General features: G+C 53.7%; 1 protein-coding gene across 4 annotated transcripts in view; it reads left to right on the forward strand.

Moving 5' to 3' along the window:
* The window catches only part of STAB1 (stabilin 1), a 66,922-nt gene that overhangs the window by 36,746 nt on the left and 12,543 nt on the right, over positions 1 to 17,633 (forward strand). For all 4 annotated transcript variants that reach the window (XM_038772063.1, XM_038772067.1, XM_038772064.1 and 1 more), the window contains 27 exons: positions 1,108 to 1,203; positions 1,616 to 1,663; positions 2,507 to 2,637; positions 2,914 to 3,025; positions 3,209 to 3,286; positions 3,545 to 3,646; positions 5,272 to 5,379; positions 5,567 to 5,698; positions 6,452 to 6,580; positions 6,802 to 6,858; positions 7,027 to 7,110; positions 7,518 to 7,713; positions 7,902 to 8,000; positions 8,326 to 8,371; positions 8,719 to 8,798; positions 9,092 to 9,217; positions 10,040 to 10,113; positions 10,479 to 10,553; positions 11,279 to 11,398; positions 12,284 to 12,331; positions 12,595 to 12,672; positions 13,302 to 13,448; positions 13,631 to 13,768; positions 14,370 to 14,429; positions 15,364 to 15,540; positions 15,773 to 15,859; positions 16,413 to 16,559. In XM_038772063.1, the coding sequence (XP_038627991.1) occupies positions 1,108 to 1,203; positions 1,616 to 1,663; positions 2,507 to 2,637; positions 2,914 to 3,025; positions 3,209 to 3,286; positions 3,545 to 3,646; positions 5,272 to 5,379; positions 5,567 to 5,698; positions 6,452 to 6,580; positions 6,802 to 6,858; positions 7,027 to 7,110; positions 7,518 to 7,713; positions 7,902 to 8,000; positions 8,326 to 8,371; positions 8,719 to 8,798; positions 9,092 to 9,217; positions 10,040 to 10,113; positions 10,479 to 10,553; positions 11,279 to 11,398; positions 12,284 to 12,331; positions 12,595 to 12,672; positions 13,302 to 13,448; positions 13,631 to 13,768; positions 14,370 to 14,429; positions 15,364 to 15,540; positions 15,773 to 15,859; positions 16,413 to 16,559 (2,775 nt within the window). The remainder of the gene's footprint in view (positions 1 to 1,107; positions 1,204 to 1,615; positions 1,664 to 2,506; positions 2,638 to 2,913; positions 3,026 to 3,208; positions 3,287 to 3,544; positions 3,647 to 5,271; positions 5,380 to 5,566; positions 5,699 to 6,451; positions 6,581 to 6,801; positions 6,859 to 7,026; positions 7,111 to 7,517; positions 7,714 to 7,901; positions 8,001 to 8,325; positions 8,372 to 8,718; positions 8,799 to 9,091; positions 9,218 to 10,039; positions 10,114 to 10,478; positions 10,554 to 11,278; positions 11,399 to 12,283; positions 12,332 to 12,594; positions 12,673 to 13,301; positions 13,449 to 13,630; positions 13,769 to 14,369; positions 14,430 to 15,363; positions 15,541 to 15,772; positions 15,860 to 16,412; positions 16,560 to 17,633) is intronic.

Raw genomic sequence — 17,633 nt, forward strand, 5'->3', positions numbered from 1 at the left:
GGCTCTATTTCCTGTCCCTTTCTGGTTCCAAGAGATGGGGTGAACTAGTGAGCTCTTGCTGCCCACCCTGCCCAAAAAGCTGTAGGCGCAAAGTTAATGGCATTACCCTCGCAGTGCTAAGCCAATAAATGGGCATCTAGGCCACCCCCATGGCCACCCCTCACCCAAACCATCCCCAGGCAGATTAATCAATGGTGCTCATTGAGTGCTCACTCTATGCGGAGCACTGAACTATGAGCCTGGAGAGTGCAACAGAGTTAATAGACATCCCTGCCCTCAAGGACCTGACAGTCTAGTGGGGGAGACAGTCACTAAAATAAAATAAAAGTGGGAGATGTAATCGAGTACAAAGATATCTATCTACGTAAATGCTTCGGGGGTGAGTACCTAAATGTTCAGCTCTGAGTCCCTCACTTAAATCTAGGGTGTTAATCAGTGGTATTTACTGAGCACTTACTATGTGCAAAGCACTGTACTGAGTGCTCGGGAGAGACAATACAGCAGAATTAGCCGACACGTTCCCTGCCCATAACTAGTTTACAGTCTAAGTTCATCCAAACTGGGGCTTAATCTCACAAAACTGCAACTGCTTGCTGGAAATAACACTTGTGACAGCACGTGCGTCAACTTGTCAGAAACTTCTGCAGGCCATCTGTGGCCACCCTCCTTACACTTAACCAATGGATCGCTTTTGTCCCACCGCCTTCTTTGAGAAGGACAAGGGTGGCAGCCATCTCTGGGAGAAACTGTGCAGTGGCTAATTTTGAAATGGTTCTGTGCAACTATCACCTGCTGCACGGTGCCATGAGGTGACCATTTACCTCACCTCCCTCACCGTCTGGAGTCAGCCCTGAGGGAGACTGTCGGATAGAGGAATAATCAGAAACAAAATATAACTGCATTCAGAGCTCAGTAGGAAGGGTTGGGGGGGTTCCTTATCTGTTTCCCTTGGTTCAGAGACCATGGAAAATAGGAGAGTGAGACTATGGCGGGGTGAGGTTTTCTGTCTGGAACTGTGTGAGAGTCTCTGGGTGTATGTCTGAGGGGGGACTGTGTGTGTTTGTGGGTGTGTATCTCCAGGCTTGTGTGTCTGCTTCCCGGCTGTAGGCAACCTGCAAGTTCCTGGGGCAAGGGCAACGTGAGTGTGTGTGTCCCAAGGGATACGCTGGAGATGGACTCAGCTGCTACAGGGACATCCTAGGGGTGAGTGGGTATTATCCGGTTGTCCTTTTCCTCCCAACCCAGCCCTGCCCTGCCCCAACTGAATTTGAATGCAAGCTTTTCCCTGCCCTACACTGCCCTGCCCCAACTGAATTTGAATGCAAGCTCTTCCCTGCCCTACCCTGCCCTGCCCAAAGAACTCAGCATCTCTCCCTGGCTTTGTTACTCCTGGAGCAGGTGGTGGGACGGTGATGGGCAGCTGGTGGCCTGGAGTGCCATATTCCGAAGAGAAGAAGCAAATTTGGGCCCCAGGCCCTGGATTAGTGCTGGAAGATCCCTTCCCCATCCCAGTGGCCCAATTATCCTGGCCCTCAAACTGCCCTCACCATCCTAGAGTGAGAACCTTCCCACGTTTGAATCTGATGTCCATCCTGCTTCCCTTTTCTCTTTGAAGGAGTTGGAAAGGAATTCCCACTTCGCTACCTTCTATGAGTGGATTAAGGTACTGAGCTGGGGATGGAGGAAATCCACATCTCTCTCTCTCTCTCTCTCCCTCTCTCTCCTGCTCCACCAGATGACACAATTGTATTGTTTAGCGTTTGGTGCCCTGAGATACATGCTGTAGTGGGGATGCCTCTCCCAACCCAGGCTCTTGGCTTACCATTATGTTTGGCCCTTAGACTTGGAAAAGAATGGAGACATAGTGGTGTTTAGGAAGATGGAAGGTGTTGGGGAGATTGAGAGATATAGAGGCTATTGGCAGGGTAGGTTTCACCTCTGAGGTCCATTTGATTTGTCCTCCCTGCAGGGGAAAGCCTAGATGTTCTGTGCAGGTGCTATGGCCCTGGGCCATCTCACCCCCTCCTCACCAATTTTTCCATTTTAATTCTACTTTAAAATTGAATTGAAAATTTTAATTTAAATAATTCTATCCAGCAGGAGGGCTGTGGTGGCAACCCTCTCCAAAGCAACTGAGGGAAAAAGGAGCTATCCCTCAGTGATTGATGCAATATCCCCCTCTGCCCCTTCCCCTTCCCCACCTTGGGAACATGCACAACTTGTAGGAGTGGGACCATAAATCTGTCCTCTATGGCAAACACCATATCTGTCAGACTCCCAGAGTGGCAGTTGGCCCCACATCCTGCAATGTTCATTCACATACTTGTCACACGCCCACATACACACGCACTCACATTCTCACTCCTTCCTACTCTGCAGGGCTCCTACGGGGCTGGGCAGCCACGTTTGGGCTGCCTCATGTCCATTTGGAGAGTTTTGGCTAAGTTGACTGTGCTTGTTGGACTGGGTGCAGTTCTGATTTAAGCCCTGTCTGTTCTATATCCAGCAAACAGGTTTCTCCATCCCCCCTGAAGCCCAAGTCACAGCCCTGGTGCCTTCCGAAGCGGCCGTCAGGAGCCTGAGCCGGGAGGAGGAGGCCATGTGGCTGCAACCTCACATCCTACCCTTCCTAGTCAGGTACCGTAGGGTTCCAGGAGTGGAAGGTGGGCCAGGGGTAGTAGGGGTGGGAGAAATAGAACCAAGCCACAGGCAAAGCTCTATAGTTCCTGGCCCTCTTTCAAAAATGCCCAAACCTGCTCCCTGCATCTCAGATTCTGTATCAGTCTCTTTCAGTCTCTCTTTCTCTGCCTCTCTGTGCCTGTGTCTCTCCCTCTCTCTTGCTCCCCTCTCCAGGGGCTGAAGGGGAGGGAGTGCACTGTGACTTCCTCCCTCTCTGCCCATAATGCCCCCCAGATCTCATTTTCTCAACGAGTCTCTCACTGAGGCGCAGCTACAACAGCGTGGAGGCCAGAAGCTGCCCACCTTGAATTCACCCACGTACTGGGAGATAAGCAACAGTAGAGGGGTAAGCTCCAACAGCTTGGACAAGTGACTGGCATCCCTGCATTGTGGGTCTGAGGGTGTGTGTGTGTGTGTGTGTGTGTGTCCACGTGGCAGCCACTCTGAGTCAGAGTGTCTCTCCCCCTTGTTTGTGGATTCTGACTCCTCATCAGGATCCCTCAGTTGAGTGATCTCTCCTGTTTCCCAGAAAATCACCATTCAGAACACGAGCCTGGAGGTGGCCGATCTTCCCGCCACCAACGGCATCATGCACATCCTCACCAAGGTGATCCCTCCTCCCAGCCCCGCAACTGCTGCCCCAACCTGGCTCAGATTCCCCATCCCCTGCACCCAGAGACTGGGCTTTGGGGACCTAAGAAGAGGGAGCAGTTTCAGTCCCCAGCTTCAACGTCTTAACCCTAAGTGGAAGGGCCAAGGGAGGAGGGAAGAGAGGAAACCAGCCCTGTGGCTTGGTTTCTTGGGTGGGGCAAGTGGGGCCTGGGGGCATCCCCTCTGGCTTATGGTCTGTCTGGTCCTGTTCTAGGTCTTGTTCCCACCCCTGGGAGATGTCCCGGCCCCCCGCCCGGGACTGCGGGAGCAGTTGGAGGCTGTCCCATCCTTCAGCCGTTTTAAGTGGTTGCTCCAGGTAAGGGCCAGGCTGGGGGGAGAGGCCAGAACCCGACCCATCCCAATGTCATCAGCTATCTCTCAACAACAGCTTTGGCCCCACTGACCGCGACTGAGTCTCCCGTTACCTGTGGGCATCAGGAAGGGATTTCCCCAGTGGGTCCCAAGCTCGGACCACCAGAGCAGACTCTACCAAAGTGAAACAAGTCTCTCACTCTCTTCTCTTCTTTCACCCCCAGTAGCCCCTCCACCTACTGCCTCGGGATGGGCTCAGCCAGTGGTGTGGCTTTGGAAAGGCTTTCTGGGAGTGGGGGTGATCTGGAGTGGGAATGGGGGAACAATTTCTCCCAGAGGTCAGACTGTCTCCCTCATCTCAGGGCTGGCATCTGGGATGGGTTGGAGGCAGGGAGGCTGGGGAAAGGGGGAGTTGCAGTTAGAGGGACAATTCCCAGAGCACAGAAGGTAAAACATTTGCTCCAAACATAATCTGACTGATTGTCCCAAATTGGCAGGATTGGAGAGAGCCTGGATTAATGGAAATCCAGTTCATCTCCAAACTCCAATGTAACCCAGAGTGTTGGCCTCTCTCTCTCTTCCCCAACAAAGCTTTTGCCCACAGCTTGTGATCTGGAGTGCCAAGCGCTTGTTCAACTTTAGGTTAGAATGCGTTATTAATTTCAGTTATGAGTGCTCCCCTGATCCTCGAGAATCAATCAACCAATCGTATTTATTGAGCGTTTACTATGTGCAGAGTACTGTACTAAGGGGTTGGGAGAGTAGAAAATAACAGAATTGGTAGACATGTTCCCTACCCACAACAAGCTTACATTCTAGAGGGGGGAAACAAGCCCCCCATCTCCACCACTTACCTGGCCCTCAAACTCATGAGTTGGAGCTGAATCCCAGAGTTGGCCATTCCACCTCACAACACTGTCACTGCCAAGCCCACAGTCTATGCTTTGGGCAGTACTGAAGAAGCATAGAGAAGCAGTGTGGCTCAGTGGAAAAAGCATGGGCTTTGGAGTCAGAGGTCATGGGTTCAAATCCCGGCTCCACCAATTGTCAGCTGTGTGACTTTGGACTAGTCACTTAACTTCTCTGGGCCTCAGTTACCCCATCTGGAAAATGGGGATTAAGACTGTGAGCCCCTTGTGGGACAACCTGCTCACCTTGTATCCCCCCAGCGCTTAGAACAGTGCTTAGCACATAGTAAGTGCTTCACAAATGCCATCATTAGTATTATTACCCCCCAATCTATCAGTCAATCAGTAGCCTTTATTGAATGCAGAGCACTGTACTGAATGACAAGCAGCCTGATGCAGTGGATAGAGAATGGGCCTGGGAATCAGGTTCTAATCTCCGCTCTGCCACTTGTCTGCCATGTGACCTTGGGCAAGTCACTTAACTTCTGCATGCCGTTACCTCATCTGTAAAATGGGGATTGCGACTGTGAACCCCAGGTGGGACAGGGACTGCGTCCAACCTGATTTGATTGTATCTATCCCAGCGCTTAGTACAGTGCCTGGCACATAGTAAGTGCTTAACGAATACCATAATTATTATTATTATTATTGCTAAGAGCTTGGTAGAGTACAATAGAAATTAGTATACAGGCTCACTGCCCTCTCTTCCTACTGTTTCCAGTATTACCACGTCCTGGCCAAGCTCGAAGCTGCCGACTCCTTCACAGTCTTTGTGCCCACAAACCAATCAGTAGAAGAATATGAACGCAGTGCTGACCAGAAGTCCCTGGTGAGGGGGGCATTTGGGGGACGCCAAGGGGTGGGTGTGCGGGGCAGGTTGGTCTCGGGTAGCTAACCTGAGCCCAGGGAAGACAAGAGGGTTGGGGAGGGATAACCAAGGGCAGTGGTGCTCCCTCTTTTTCTCAATGCCCTGGAATGCCTCAAGATGACTTTCTCTCCTCTCCCTCGGGGCCCAGGATGCCAACACAGTCAAATATCACGTCATCCTGGGGGAGACTCTGACCCCTTCAGACCTGCGGAGTGGCGTCCACAAGAACTCCATGCTGGGCCCCTCCTACTGGCTCATGTTCTATAACATCAACAACCAGGTACCGGAGACCCCTCTCTAGGTGGACAACTGGGAGGAAGGAAGTGACGTGGCCAGGATCCCCCACCACCTCCCCAAACTTGGGGGAATTGGCTGGAGCTAGATGCCTCCCCATTCATTCAATTGTATTTATTGAATACTTATTGTGTGCAGAGCACTGTACTAAATGCTTGGGAGAGTACAGTACAACAATAAACAGACACATTCCCTGCCCACAATGAGCTTACAGTCTAGAAGTGTGGAGGCAGACATCAATACAAATTAATAAATTACAGCTATGTACATAAGTGTTGTGGGGTTGGGGGGTGGGGAAGAGCAAAGGAAGCCAGTCTGAGTGACACAGAAGGGAGCGGGAGATGAGGAAAAGGTGGGGGGGGGGGCTTAGTCTGGGAAGGCTTCTTGGAGGAGATGCACCTTCAATAAGGCTTTGAAGCAGAGGGAGAGTAATTGTCTGTCAGATATGAGGAGGGGGGAATTCTAGGCCAGAGGCAGGATGTGGGACAGGGGGTGGCAGCGAGACAGGTGAGACGGAGGCACAGTGAGAAGGTTAGCACTAGAGGAGTGAAGCGTGTGGGCTGGGTCGTAGAAGGAGAGAAGTGAGGTGAGAAAGGAGGGGGCAAGGTGGTGGAGTGCTCTCTCGCCCTCTCCAGAGTCTGAGTGCACGAAAGCCCTTGTCTGGGGTAGGAGGGGAGGAAATGTGCCCAGCAGTGATGAGGGAACTGGAAGTTGTCCTTTGTGTTTCTTCCTCACCCAGACCGAGGTGAACCACGTGCCAGTGAGTGGTCCATTCCTGGAGACTCGGAATGGAGTGGTGATTGGGGTGTCCAGCGTGCTGACGGTCCACAAGAACCGTTGCCCCAGCACCAAAATCACAACAGTAAAGGTACGTTTGTGGCTGGGTGGGGGGATGGAGAGGATCTGGGGCCTCAGAGAGGGAGCTGCCCACGCGGCAAGTCTAGCCGGAGGAGTGGAGGGAGACAGGAGTCCCCACAGCTGTTTGGGCCGGGCCCCCACTGACCCACGTTAGTATGGAGGTGGTTGCAGCCTGTCCTCTCTCTCACCCCATCTCCTCTCGACCCCTTCCTCCTACTTTTTCCATTGCAGCATAAATGTGGATTGTGCAACGCAAGGCGTCGCTGCCCCCCAGGCTTCAATGTGCAGGTGGGTGTCACTGACCGTGACTGGCTATGGTGGTAGGTGGACGAGGGACTCGTGTGTGTGTATGTGTGTGCACGCGCATGCGCATGCATACTCTTCTCACTTTCTGGTCTCCCCATCTTCCATGTCCCACTGTCAAAGGATCTATCCTCTCTGCCCCTCTGCGTCTAGGAGAAACCCCAAGAGAGGTGTCCTTTGATGTCTTGGGGAAATACTGGGCCAAGCTGTCTGTTCTCCTGTGTGAAGACAAAAGAGGTACATCATTTATACGCGTCAGCCCACCTCACTGCTAACCCGCGGCCCGAATCTCACATTTCCCCCACTTCTCTTCCCTCCCTCTCACCACAGGAAGAGGGCTGGGAGCAAGGGAGGTTTAAGGGTCTTGATTTTTTCACCCCTCTCCCCAGTTCATGAGGCACAGGTCCACTCTTGGGGGTCCAGGCAGAAATCCCCCAGCCCTCTTTGGAATAAATCAGGTCTCCCTGCCATTCCTTCTCTCCTGGGGCTGATCAGGCAGGTTGAAAGGATGGCATGTCCTTCCCCTTATCCTCCCCAGGATTCTCCTTCTTCTATTCAAGACTGACTTGTCTCATCTGGCTCCTCCCCCATCTCCCCTCTGTTTCTTATTCTCCCCCTTCTCTCTCCCCATCCCTGCCCTCCAGGTACCCGAGTGCTGCGAGGGTTACTATGGGCCGATGTGTGAACCCTGCCCTGGGAGGCCAGGGGCCTGGTGTTCTGGGAACGGACAGTGCCAAGGTGGCATTGGGGGCAAGGGGGAATGTCGGTGCCATGAAGGCTTCCATGGCACAGCCTGTGAGGTGTGCGAACTGGGGCGCTACGGACCTGACTGTGCCAGAGGTGAGAAGGAGGGGGTGAGGGAGGTGTGGGTGACCTGGACTCCACCCAAGATCAGGGACTTGAGGGAAGAACCACGGGAGGGGTTCAGGCCTATAGTAGGGCCATTTGGGCCCAGGGAGCGAGGAGATCCCGAGGGGCCAGGAGGGAGTGGAGGGATAGTGACGGAAGGGGCTGGTGTCTCTCCCCAGTGTGTAACTGCGGCAGCCATGGACAGTGCCAAGATGGGCTGCATGGGGATGGAAGATGCATCTGTAAGGTGGGCTGGATAGGCCCCCGCTGTGACCAAGGTGAGGCAAGATGAAGGTGACGGGATTTGGGGAAACAAAGTGGAAGGAACAAGGGGGTGGGGCCTCCTTAGGGTGGGCTGAAGAGTGTAGCCTAGGGGAAAAAGGCTGGAACTGGGAGTCAGGAGGCCTGGGTTCAGATCCCGGTTCGGCCACCTCTCTGCCGTGTGAACCCAGATGGACCTGGGCTACACTGGAGCGAGGGATGGGGAGGAGCTTAAACTCAGAGCCACCCATCCCAACAGGCTTCTCCCCGTCTCATGCTCTTCCTCTCCCCAACCTTGCTCTGTCATCAGGGGTCTGACCACTCTCCTCTCTCCCCTCCCAGAAATCAAGAATGACTTATGCAACAACACCTGTCACCCCTCTGCCAAGTGAGTGTGACCCCTGGGACAGTGAAATTGGTGTAATGGGGGGAAGGAAAATGGGAATTCAATTCCTGTTCTCCCTCCTACTTAGACTTCGAGCCCCATGTGGGATGGGGACTGTGTCCAATCTGATTTTCTTAGTACTAAGTGCTTAGTACAGTGCTGCAGGAGCTTGACAAATACTATAGCAATAGTAATAATAATTATTACTATGGGACCCCACACTCTCTTGAACCCCAACCAACCAGGGGAGGAGGCAGGAGAGTGGGAAGGTGAGGGGAGAGGAACAGAAGAGAGCTGGCAGTCTGTGGGAGGAGGATCGAGGAGTGAGTTGGTGTACTTGTTCCTTTCAGCTGTGTGAATGGGACTGCCGTTGCCCTGGGCTCCTGCGTCTGCTCTGCGGGATACATGGGAAACGGAATCCACTGCTCAGGTTCATCCGCGGCTTCCTGGCGGGGTTGGAGGGAGGGAATCGGGGTATCTGCTTCATCTTGAGATTGTCGGTGCAGGGATGGACTGCACCCAGCTGGGTTGGAGGAAGTGAACGGTTGGTTCAACCTTCCCTGACGCTCTCCGCTGGGGACGGGTGGACTCAGAATGTGCTTGAGGGTCGGGATGGGGGGTGCTGAGTCTCCCTTCAGAGAGGGCCCGGGAGTCATTGGGGGGAGGGGACGCTCCAGCCCCATTCCTCACTTCTCTCCTCCTTCCTCTTGCTGTGGATGACAGAGATCGACCCATGTGCCAGCTACCACGGGGGCTGCTCCCCACATGCAAACTGCACCAAAGTGGCCCCTGGAGAGCGAATTTGCAGCTGCAGAGAGGGCTACTCCGGGGACGGGGAGCTGTGTCTCGGTGAGGAGCCTGGGTGGTGGCGGGGCTCAGAAAGGGAAGAGAACTGTGGTTTGACCCCGACTGAAAACGTGTAACCAATTTTGAATTCTCAGCTGAATATCCTTGTGGAGATAGTGGAGAGCGAGTTTAGAGGGGAGACTTGGAGAGGTGGAAAATGACTAGAAAACCGAAGTGGGCTCCCTACTCTGTACCAAGCACTTAGTACAGTCCTCTGCAAATACCGAGTGCTCGATAAAGATCACTGATTTGATTGATTGACTGACTGATTATGATGAAAGGCTCAGAGGCTGGGATTGTTCAGCCAGGGGAAGCAGATGGGGAGGAGGCTGACTCGCAGATTTTCAGCCTGTGAAAGGTTATTATAGGGTCAGGATGATTCTCTCCACTGAACTTGACAAGAGGGAGTGGACTTAAACTGACAGCAGGAGAGATTTGAGTTAGATCCAAGGAAGAACTTTGGGACAACAGTGGTCATGAGGGATTGGAATAGATGACCCAGGGCGGCTGTGGAGTTGTCACCCCTGAAAATCTCTCAGAACAGGAGAGATCCTCACCTGTCTGGGCTGGGGAGGGGAACGTCCTGCGTGGAGGAAGGGAACTAGAGAGCGTGGCGTCTGGCGGGCCCTTCCTCTCAGGCACCTGGTGGTGGCTTTGGCACGTGGCAGAGCCCTCTGAGGACTCCCTGCCTTCTCCCCCCTTCCATGCCCATCACACCCACTCTCCGACCCTGCTGACCCCGCCTGGCGGCAAGGCGCTCCCTTCCCCGGCCCTGGCCTAGCTCTCCCCTCCCTGCCGCTCACCCGGCTGTGTCCCTTGCCGCAGAAATCGACGGCTGTCTGAACCACAACGGGGGCTGCCACGCCCAGGCCGAATGTGTCCGCACAGGGCCCAACCAGGTCAGCCAAGCACAGAGCCAGCCTCAGGCCTCCAGGGGCAGGGGATGGGGGCGGTTGGGCTGGGGGTCTCGGATCACCCCGAGTCTGCATTTCCTCCTGCTCGTCCTTCTGGGGCTCCAAGAGCATTCCTGCTCTGAGCCCCTGGGCAAATGCAGGCTGGGGAGTCCTTGAGTGGCACACACTGAGAGCCTGGGCCAGTGGCCCCCAACTGTGGCTCTCGGAAGTGGGGAATGCGGCTCTTCCCCTGCCCATCCTCTCTGCCCCCAACCACTCTGGGGCTGGGGAGACAGGGCGTCCAGCCTTACCCACCTGTGCCTCACCCTTGGGATTGGGGTGGGGGTGGGGGCTGTGATATACACACGCAGGTGGCCTGCAACTGCTTACCCAACTTCTTCGGCGATGGCATCCGGAGCTGTGAGCCCATCAACCCCTGTGCCAAGGTCTGGGCTAGTACACTCTCCTTCCCTGGTATCTGGGTTCCCTGCAGCCCAGGATGGGTCCTAGGCCTGACCCCCTCACCCCACGTTGGGATATATGGGGGTGGGGGGTGGTCCCCCTTTTCCAGTTGGGTGAGAAATTGAATCCCAGAGAAGGGGAGGCCAAACTGTTTGGGCTGCTTCTTCTGAGGCTGAGCCCTTCATGCTCACCTTGTGTCTGGTATGACCCTATTTGATGGGTGGGTGGTGGGGGGGGTCTCCAGCTTTCCTGGAGGTAGTTGGTGATGAGCTCTTGTTTCCTAGGGAACCCCAGTTCCCCGGCAGCAGAGACCACCTCTGGTGATCACCTCCCAGATACACCGGGAGCCCTAAGGGGGGGGGGGAGGGGGGCAAATAAGGGAAGCAGCGTGGCTCAGTGGAAAGAGCACGGGCTTGGGAATCAGTGGTCATGGGTTCAAATCCCAGCTCTGCCGCTTGTCAGCTGTGTGACTTTGGGCAAGTCACTTAACTTCTCCGTGCCTGTTACCTCATCTGTAAAATGGAGATTAAGATTGTGAGCCCCACATGGGACAACCTGATCACCTTGTATCCTCTCCAGCGCTTAGAACAGTGCTGTGCACATAGAGAGCGCTTAACAAATACCAAAATTATTATTATTATTATTAAGGGAGAGTGGGAGGGGTGTGGGGCCTGGTGCTCTGCCAACCCCACCCCCACCCTTCCCCCAGAACAACGGAGGGTGCAGCCTCTCAGCAGTGTGTAACAGCACTGGCGTGGGTGAGCGGACGTGCACCTGCATCGGGAACACCATTGGCGATGGCATCACTTGCAGGACCAATATTGCCTTGGTAATGCCACCCCTTTTCCTACCCCCTCCCTTCAGCGTTGTCCCTGACAAGAATCCTGACTGGGACCCAGAACCGGGGACTGGGACGGGGGTGGGTGACAACTCTATCCAACTTCCTTCTGGCCCTAAGGAAGCGGTGCAGCCTAGTGGAGTCCAAAGCTTTGGTGCAATTCCAAATTAAAGGTGATTAAGGAAAGAAGGAAAGAGCATGGGCCCCGGGGTCAGAGAGCCTGGGTTCTAATCTCTACTCCGTCACCTGTCTCCCGTGTGACCATTGCTCAACTTTTCTGGGCCTCGGTTTCCTCATCCATAAAATGGGGATGGAATATCTAGTCTCCCTCCCCCTTAGATTGTAAGCCCCATGTGGGACAGGAACTGTCATCTGACCTGAACATCCCGTACCTACCCCAGCTCTTAGGACGGTGCTGGCACATAGTTAACACTTAACAAATTCCATTATTGTTATCATTAGGTGGTGGGAGGGGCTGGCGTTAATGGGGAATGTTAGACTGCCCTTTAGTCAGCCCCCACCCCTCATATCCTGAGGAGCAGCATGGCTTAGTGGAAGGAGCACAGACTTGGGAGTCGGAGGTCATGGGTTCTAATCCCGGCTCCGCCACTTGTCTGCTGTGTGACCTTGGGCAAGTCACTTCACTTCTCTGTGCCTCAGTTACCTCATCTGTAAAATGGGGATTGAGACTGAGCCCTACGTGGGACAACCTGATTACCCTGAATCTACCCCAGCGCTTAGAACAGTGCTTGGCACATAGTAAGCACTTAACAAATACTAGAATTATTATAGAATTATTACTGCGATTTATTGTGATTGCCTATTTATGGCTGGCAGGAGGCACTGGCCCCCTCAGACTAATTGCTGTCTCCCTAGGAGCTACTTCTAGAAAAAGGTGCATCTTTCTTCTCCCAATACATCCTGGTGAGAAACGCTCCTTTGGTCCCACTTTCTTTCTGCCCCTTCCCACACACCCCACCATCCCCCCCTCCCTCATCCTACCTCACAACTTGCCCTTAGAAGGCTCTTTTGGGTTGGAGGAGAGATCCTCCTTTCTGATTCTGCTCAGGCCCAAGTCAAACCTCTTGGGAGCTGCGGTCGTATGAACAGCTGGCGGGTGGAAGGGTGGAGGGAGGGTGGGCAGAGGGAGACATCAGGGCTGGTCTCATGAGCCACTCTTCCACCAGGAATTCAAGGAGCTGCTGGGGGAAGGGCCGTACACAGTATTCGTTCCTCACGAGACGGTGCTGAAGAACGTGACCAAGGTGACTCAATTCAGGGCCCCCCTCCATTCCCTACAGGCCTGTCCTCTCTCCCCACCTCCCAGCAGTAGGGTAGGGACAGGGGAAGGAAGAGAGCAAAGGACAGCGAGGGAGAGACTTCGGTCAGGTCAGCCAGCTCAGCCTTCTCTGTCCCCTTACATGTTACGGCTAAATCCTCTCTAGGATTCTGTCCACCTGAATCCTCTGTGGGTCTGTTTTTGTGTCTGCTACTTTAATCAGTCTATAAGTCTGTGTCTGACCTTCTGATTGTGTGTTTGTGTGTGTGTAGGGGTGGAAGGGGGAGGAGGGGCTAGGCCCACCTCAGTCCATCTGTTGTGTGTATTGTGTAACTGTCCAGGAAGCGGTGAGGCGGGAAGTTGGGATCTGGTGAGAGAAACTACCATTAGGGCCGCTCCCTTGAGACCCGACCCTGCCCAAGCCCTGGAAAGTGGAGACTTGAAGGCGGCCAAGAAGAGGTTGGGCGGAGCAAAACCCAGGTTGCTTCTGCAGGGAAGGAAGCCAAGGCCTTCTGTGGGAGCAGGGTAGGAGATGGCTACTGAGGGACTCTCTTGCTCTCCCTCTCCATACTCTCCCGCTCCGCGATCTCCCTCTCTCCACCCCCAACCCTACAGTCAGAGGCCCGGGTGATCCAGGTGCACCGGAAACTACTGTTCCGCTACCATGTGGTAGGTTGCCAACAGCTGCTGTCCAGTGACCTGCAGGAACTGCAACACGTCACCACCCTGTCAGGCCATACGCTCAGCATCACGGAGAGGGAGGTGAGGCCCGGGTGTGGGGGCAGACTCCACCCAGAAAGGAAGAGAAACGGGGGGCGGGATAGTGCACGTCCCCCTCCCCCGCTTCCCTGAACGCAATCACCCAATTAAGGAGTCCCTGTGGAAAGCATAAACCCACATCCCGAGCCCTTCTTCTGCAGCACTTCCTGGTTCTCATCCCCCAGGGAACCTTATTCATCAACGAGTTTGCTAAAGTGATCACCAGCGACCAGGTGGGAGTGAATGGCGTCTTCCATTTCATCGACGAGGTGCTTCTGCCACCCGAGGTTGTGAACTGGAACAACGAGACTGAGCCTGGAGAGGTGCCGGGGGCATGGGTGCAGTGCGAGAGGGGAGGGGGCACAGGGCACCTCGCGCATACCAGTACGGCCCCAGCACATAATCTCTGACACACAAATGGGCAAAGCACACACATGTGCACACCTGGCCACGGGTGCCTAGGGTTGGGAGTCAGAGGACCTGGGTTCTAATCCCGGCTCTGGCACTTGCCTGTTGGGTGACCATGGGCAAGATGCTTCATTTCTCTGGGCCTCAGTTTCCTCATCTGTAAAATGAGTCCCTCCTTAGACTGTTTGCCCCGTTTGGGACAGAGACTGGGTCTGATCAGATTATCTTGTATCGACCTCAGCGTTTAACATGGTGCTTGTTACATAATAAGTGCTCAATAAATAGTATTATCATTAGTATACAAACTTGTATAATACACAGATCTATGGCCAGAGGAGCATACATACCAACACGGAGCTGAGCAAGCATGCTTCCTCATTATAGTAATGTTTCTACTCAAAGCCATGCCCACTCTGTGCCTTAGTTTCCCCACCAATCACAGAAAGACTACAGGGAGGCTCCTCATCCACCACTAAGGCCATGAGTATTTGTGTGTGTGTGTTTTGTTTTTTCCAGAAAAGCATCATACAGGCTGCAGAGAGCTTTGGCTACACGATCTTCAGCAAGATGCTCGTGGTAACTTTGGGGAGAGATATCATTCAATCAATCATATTTATTGAGTGTTTACTGTGTGCAGAGCACTGTACTAAGGGCTTGGGAGAATACAATATTATATATAGAGAAAGAGATTGAGAGAATTCGAGATTCTCAGATTTCTATGGATTTATCCATGTCTGTGTGGGGCAGAACCACCGTCGTCTTACCTCAGTTACACGTGTTCCTCAGGAAGCATCTGAACAGACTGGGGACTCTGTCCCTGTCCCCCGTCCCTCGATCATCTTATCCATCCCCGTGCTCTAGGTAGGACAGCTCAGGCAGATGGGAATCTCCCTAGTTTGAGAAATCCTCTGGGAAGGAGGCCCGACCACTTTCTAGCATTTAACAACCCATAAGGTCAAGAAGTTCTTCTCAATATCATGTGTCACTACTTCCAGCTGCAATATCAGCCCATTCTCTCCTCTGCTGCCTTAAAGGCCTTAGAAGCAGAGTGGTTTAATGGATAGAGCATGGGTCTGAGAGTTAGAGGGCCTGGGTTCTAATCCCTGCTCCGCTACTTGTCTTCTGTGTGACCTTGGGCAAGTTTGCTTCACTTCTCTGGGCCTCAGGTACCTTGTCTATAAAATGAAGATTAAAGCTGTGAGCTCCATGTGAAGCACGGACTGTGTACAATCTGATTAGCTTGTATCTACTCCAGTGCTTAGTGCAGTGCCTGGCACGTAGTAAGCACTTAACAAAAACAATAAAAAAGAAAACTGGTACTGGAGAGCCAGCTTCTGTCTCCCTCTCTCTACTGAATACCGTAACAATAATAATTATTATTATTACTAAACCCTCCCCATTTGAGCTGATTTCCCACGGACCTCCCTACCACCTTCCTCTCCCTTCTCCCCCATCCCAGGCTGCCATGGATTGGGATTAGGGTGACCTGGGTCTGTGGATTTCTCCACAGAAGGCTGGCCTGTTGTCCCTGGTCAACATGGCAGCCCACCAGCCCTTCACGATGCTCTGGCCCACGGATGCCGCGTTCAACGCCCTCCCAGCGGAGCAGCAGGTTTGGCTGAATCACATAGAACACAGGGACAAACTGGCCTACGTACTCAAAGCTCACATGATTCGGGATATCAAGGTGAGCCCTGCAGGGCCTTGTCTCTCCCTATCCCAGCCCGGGCCCACTCGCTCCTCCTCAGCCCCACGGCTTCCGAACCAGCCTCTCCCGCCCAAGGCTTCCAGTCCCGCTCCCTGAAATGCAGGTTCCCCCCTAGGATTTTACCTGAGAATGCATCTGGGTCTTGAGCTGGCATCCGCAGGAATTTGGGCCCTCCTTTCACTCACCCCTTATCTTGCTCCTTCCCCGCAAGGCTCTGGCCACCGACCTGCCACTTCTCGGCGAGCTCCGGACCATGTATGGCTCCGTCATCTCCTTCTCCTGCAGCAAAGCCAGGGTGGTGAGTGTGGCTGAGGCCATGTACCCCTTGCCCCCGGACTCCTAGCCACCAGTCTCTCACAGAGGGAAGCAGTGCGGCCGAGTGGTCTGGGAGTTAGAGCACCTGGGTCCTAATCCCGGCTCTGCCAATTACCTGCTGGGTGGTCTTGGGCTAGTCACTTAACTCCTCTGTGCCTCAGTTTCCTCAACTGGAAAACGGGGATTCACTACCTGTTCTCTGTCCTCCTTAGATCGTGATCCCCATGAGGGACAGGGACTGTGTCTGACCTAATTAACCTATTCCTATCCCAGTGCTTAGAACAGTGTTTGACACATAGTAAGCGCTTAACAAATACCATTAAAAAGAGAGGGTGGGGAAAACCGAGGGAAGCAACGGACTGGGGTGGAGCCCTCAGGACCCAAGGGGCTTGGAGCTCTTGATGCTCTTCACGTGATTTGGGCCAGAACCACGGTCTGTGTTCCTGACCCTTTACGAGCCGGAGGGAGGCCCCTTCACCCCTGCCCCTCCTGGTACTTCTACTCCCACCTCTCTCCCGTCTCCTGCCTCCCTGCAGGGTGACATCCTGGTTGCTGACGGGGACGCGCGGCTTGTGCAGCGGCACATGGAGTTCGCGGGTGGCATTGCCTATGGCATCGACCGACTGCTGGAGCCGCCCGGCCTGGGGGCCCGCTGTGACCACTACGTCATTCAGGACTTGCCAGTGAGTGGCCGAGGGGCCGGAGAGGAAGCCGGGAGATGAAGGCCAAGAGAGGCTAGGGAAGCAACTAGAGGCTCAGGGGAGGACTGCCAGGATCCTACCAACCTCCCTACTGTCCTTCCAGCTTGTCTCTCATGCCGTCGGCCCCTTGCTCACACCTCCCTCCTGCCTGGAACTCCCTCCTCCTTCGCGGCCAACGGACTGCCAGTCTTCCCATCTTCAAAGCCCTACTGAAACCACATCTCTTTCAGGAAGCCTTCTCTGATTCACCTCCCCCCTCCCCGTTTTCACTCCCTCCTGTGACACCTATGCAGTTGAATCTGTATCCTCCGCCCCAACTCAGAACTTCTAGATGTATCTTTGTAGTCGTTTGCCTCCCTTGCCTGTAATTTCTTTCAATCAGTCAGTCAACCCTGCACTAAGGATTGTGTCTACTTAGTCGATTGTACTCTTTTAAAGCACTTAGAGAAGCAGCGTGGCTCAGTGGCAAGAGCACAGGCTTGGGAGCCAGAGGTCATTGGTTCTAATTCCGGCTCTGCCACATGTCTGCTGTGTGACCGTGGGCAAGTCACCTAACTTCTCTGAGCCTCAGTGACCTCATCTGTAAAATGGGGATTAAGACTGCGAGCCCCATGTGGGACAACCTGATCACCTTGTATCCCCCCAGCGCTTAGAACAGTGCTTCGCACATAGCGCTTAACAAATGCCATCATCATCATTATTATTATTACTTGGTACGGTGCTCTGCACACAGCGAGTGCTCAATATATTCCATTGATTGATTGAGGAACGGGAGTGAGCAGAGCCCCCTGAGACAATGCACAGTTTTCTTTGTGCAATTTCTATAGTCATCCATGCATTTAGTTTCTCTGTTCAATTGTTTCTTCTTCATGTGTTTGTGTTGCCTCCTGCTTTATCTTTGTTCTTCCTCTGGTTCTCACTCTCTGGAAATACTTTTTGTCTGTCTTGACCCATCATTAGATTGTAAGCTCCTTGAGGGCAGGGAGCATATTTCTTGTTCCCTCCCAAGTGCTGAGTACAGTGCGTATAGCTCAGTAGGAGCTCAATAAATGCCAC

Source organism: Tachyglossus aculeatus, chromosome X1 (assembly GCF_015852505.1).
Source record: "Tachyglossus aculeatus isolate mTacAcu1 chromosome X1, mTacAcu1.pri, whole genome shotgun sequence".
NCBI lineage: Eukaryota > Metazoa > Chordata > Mammalia > Monotremata > Tachyglossidae > Tachyglossus > Tachyglossus aculeatus.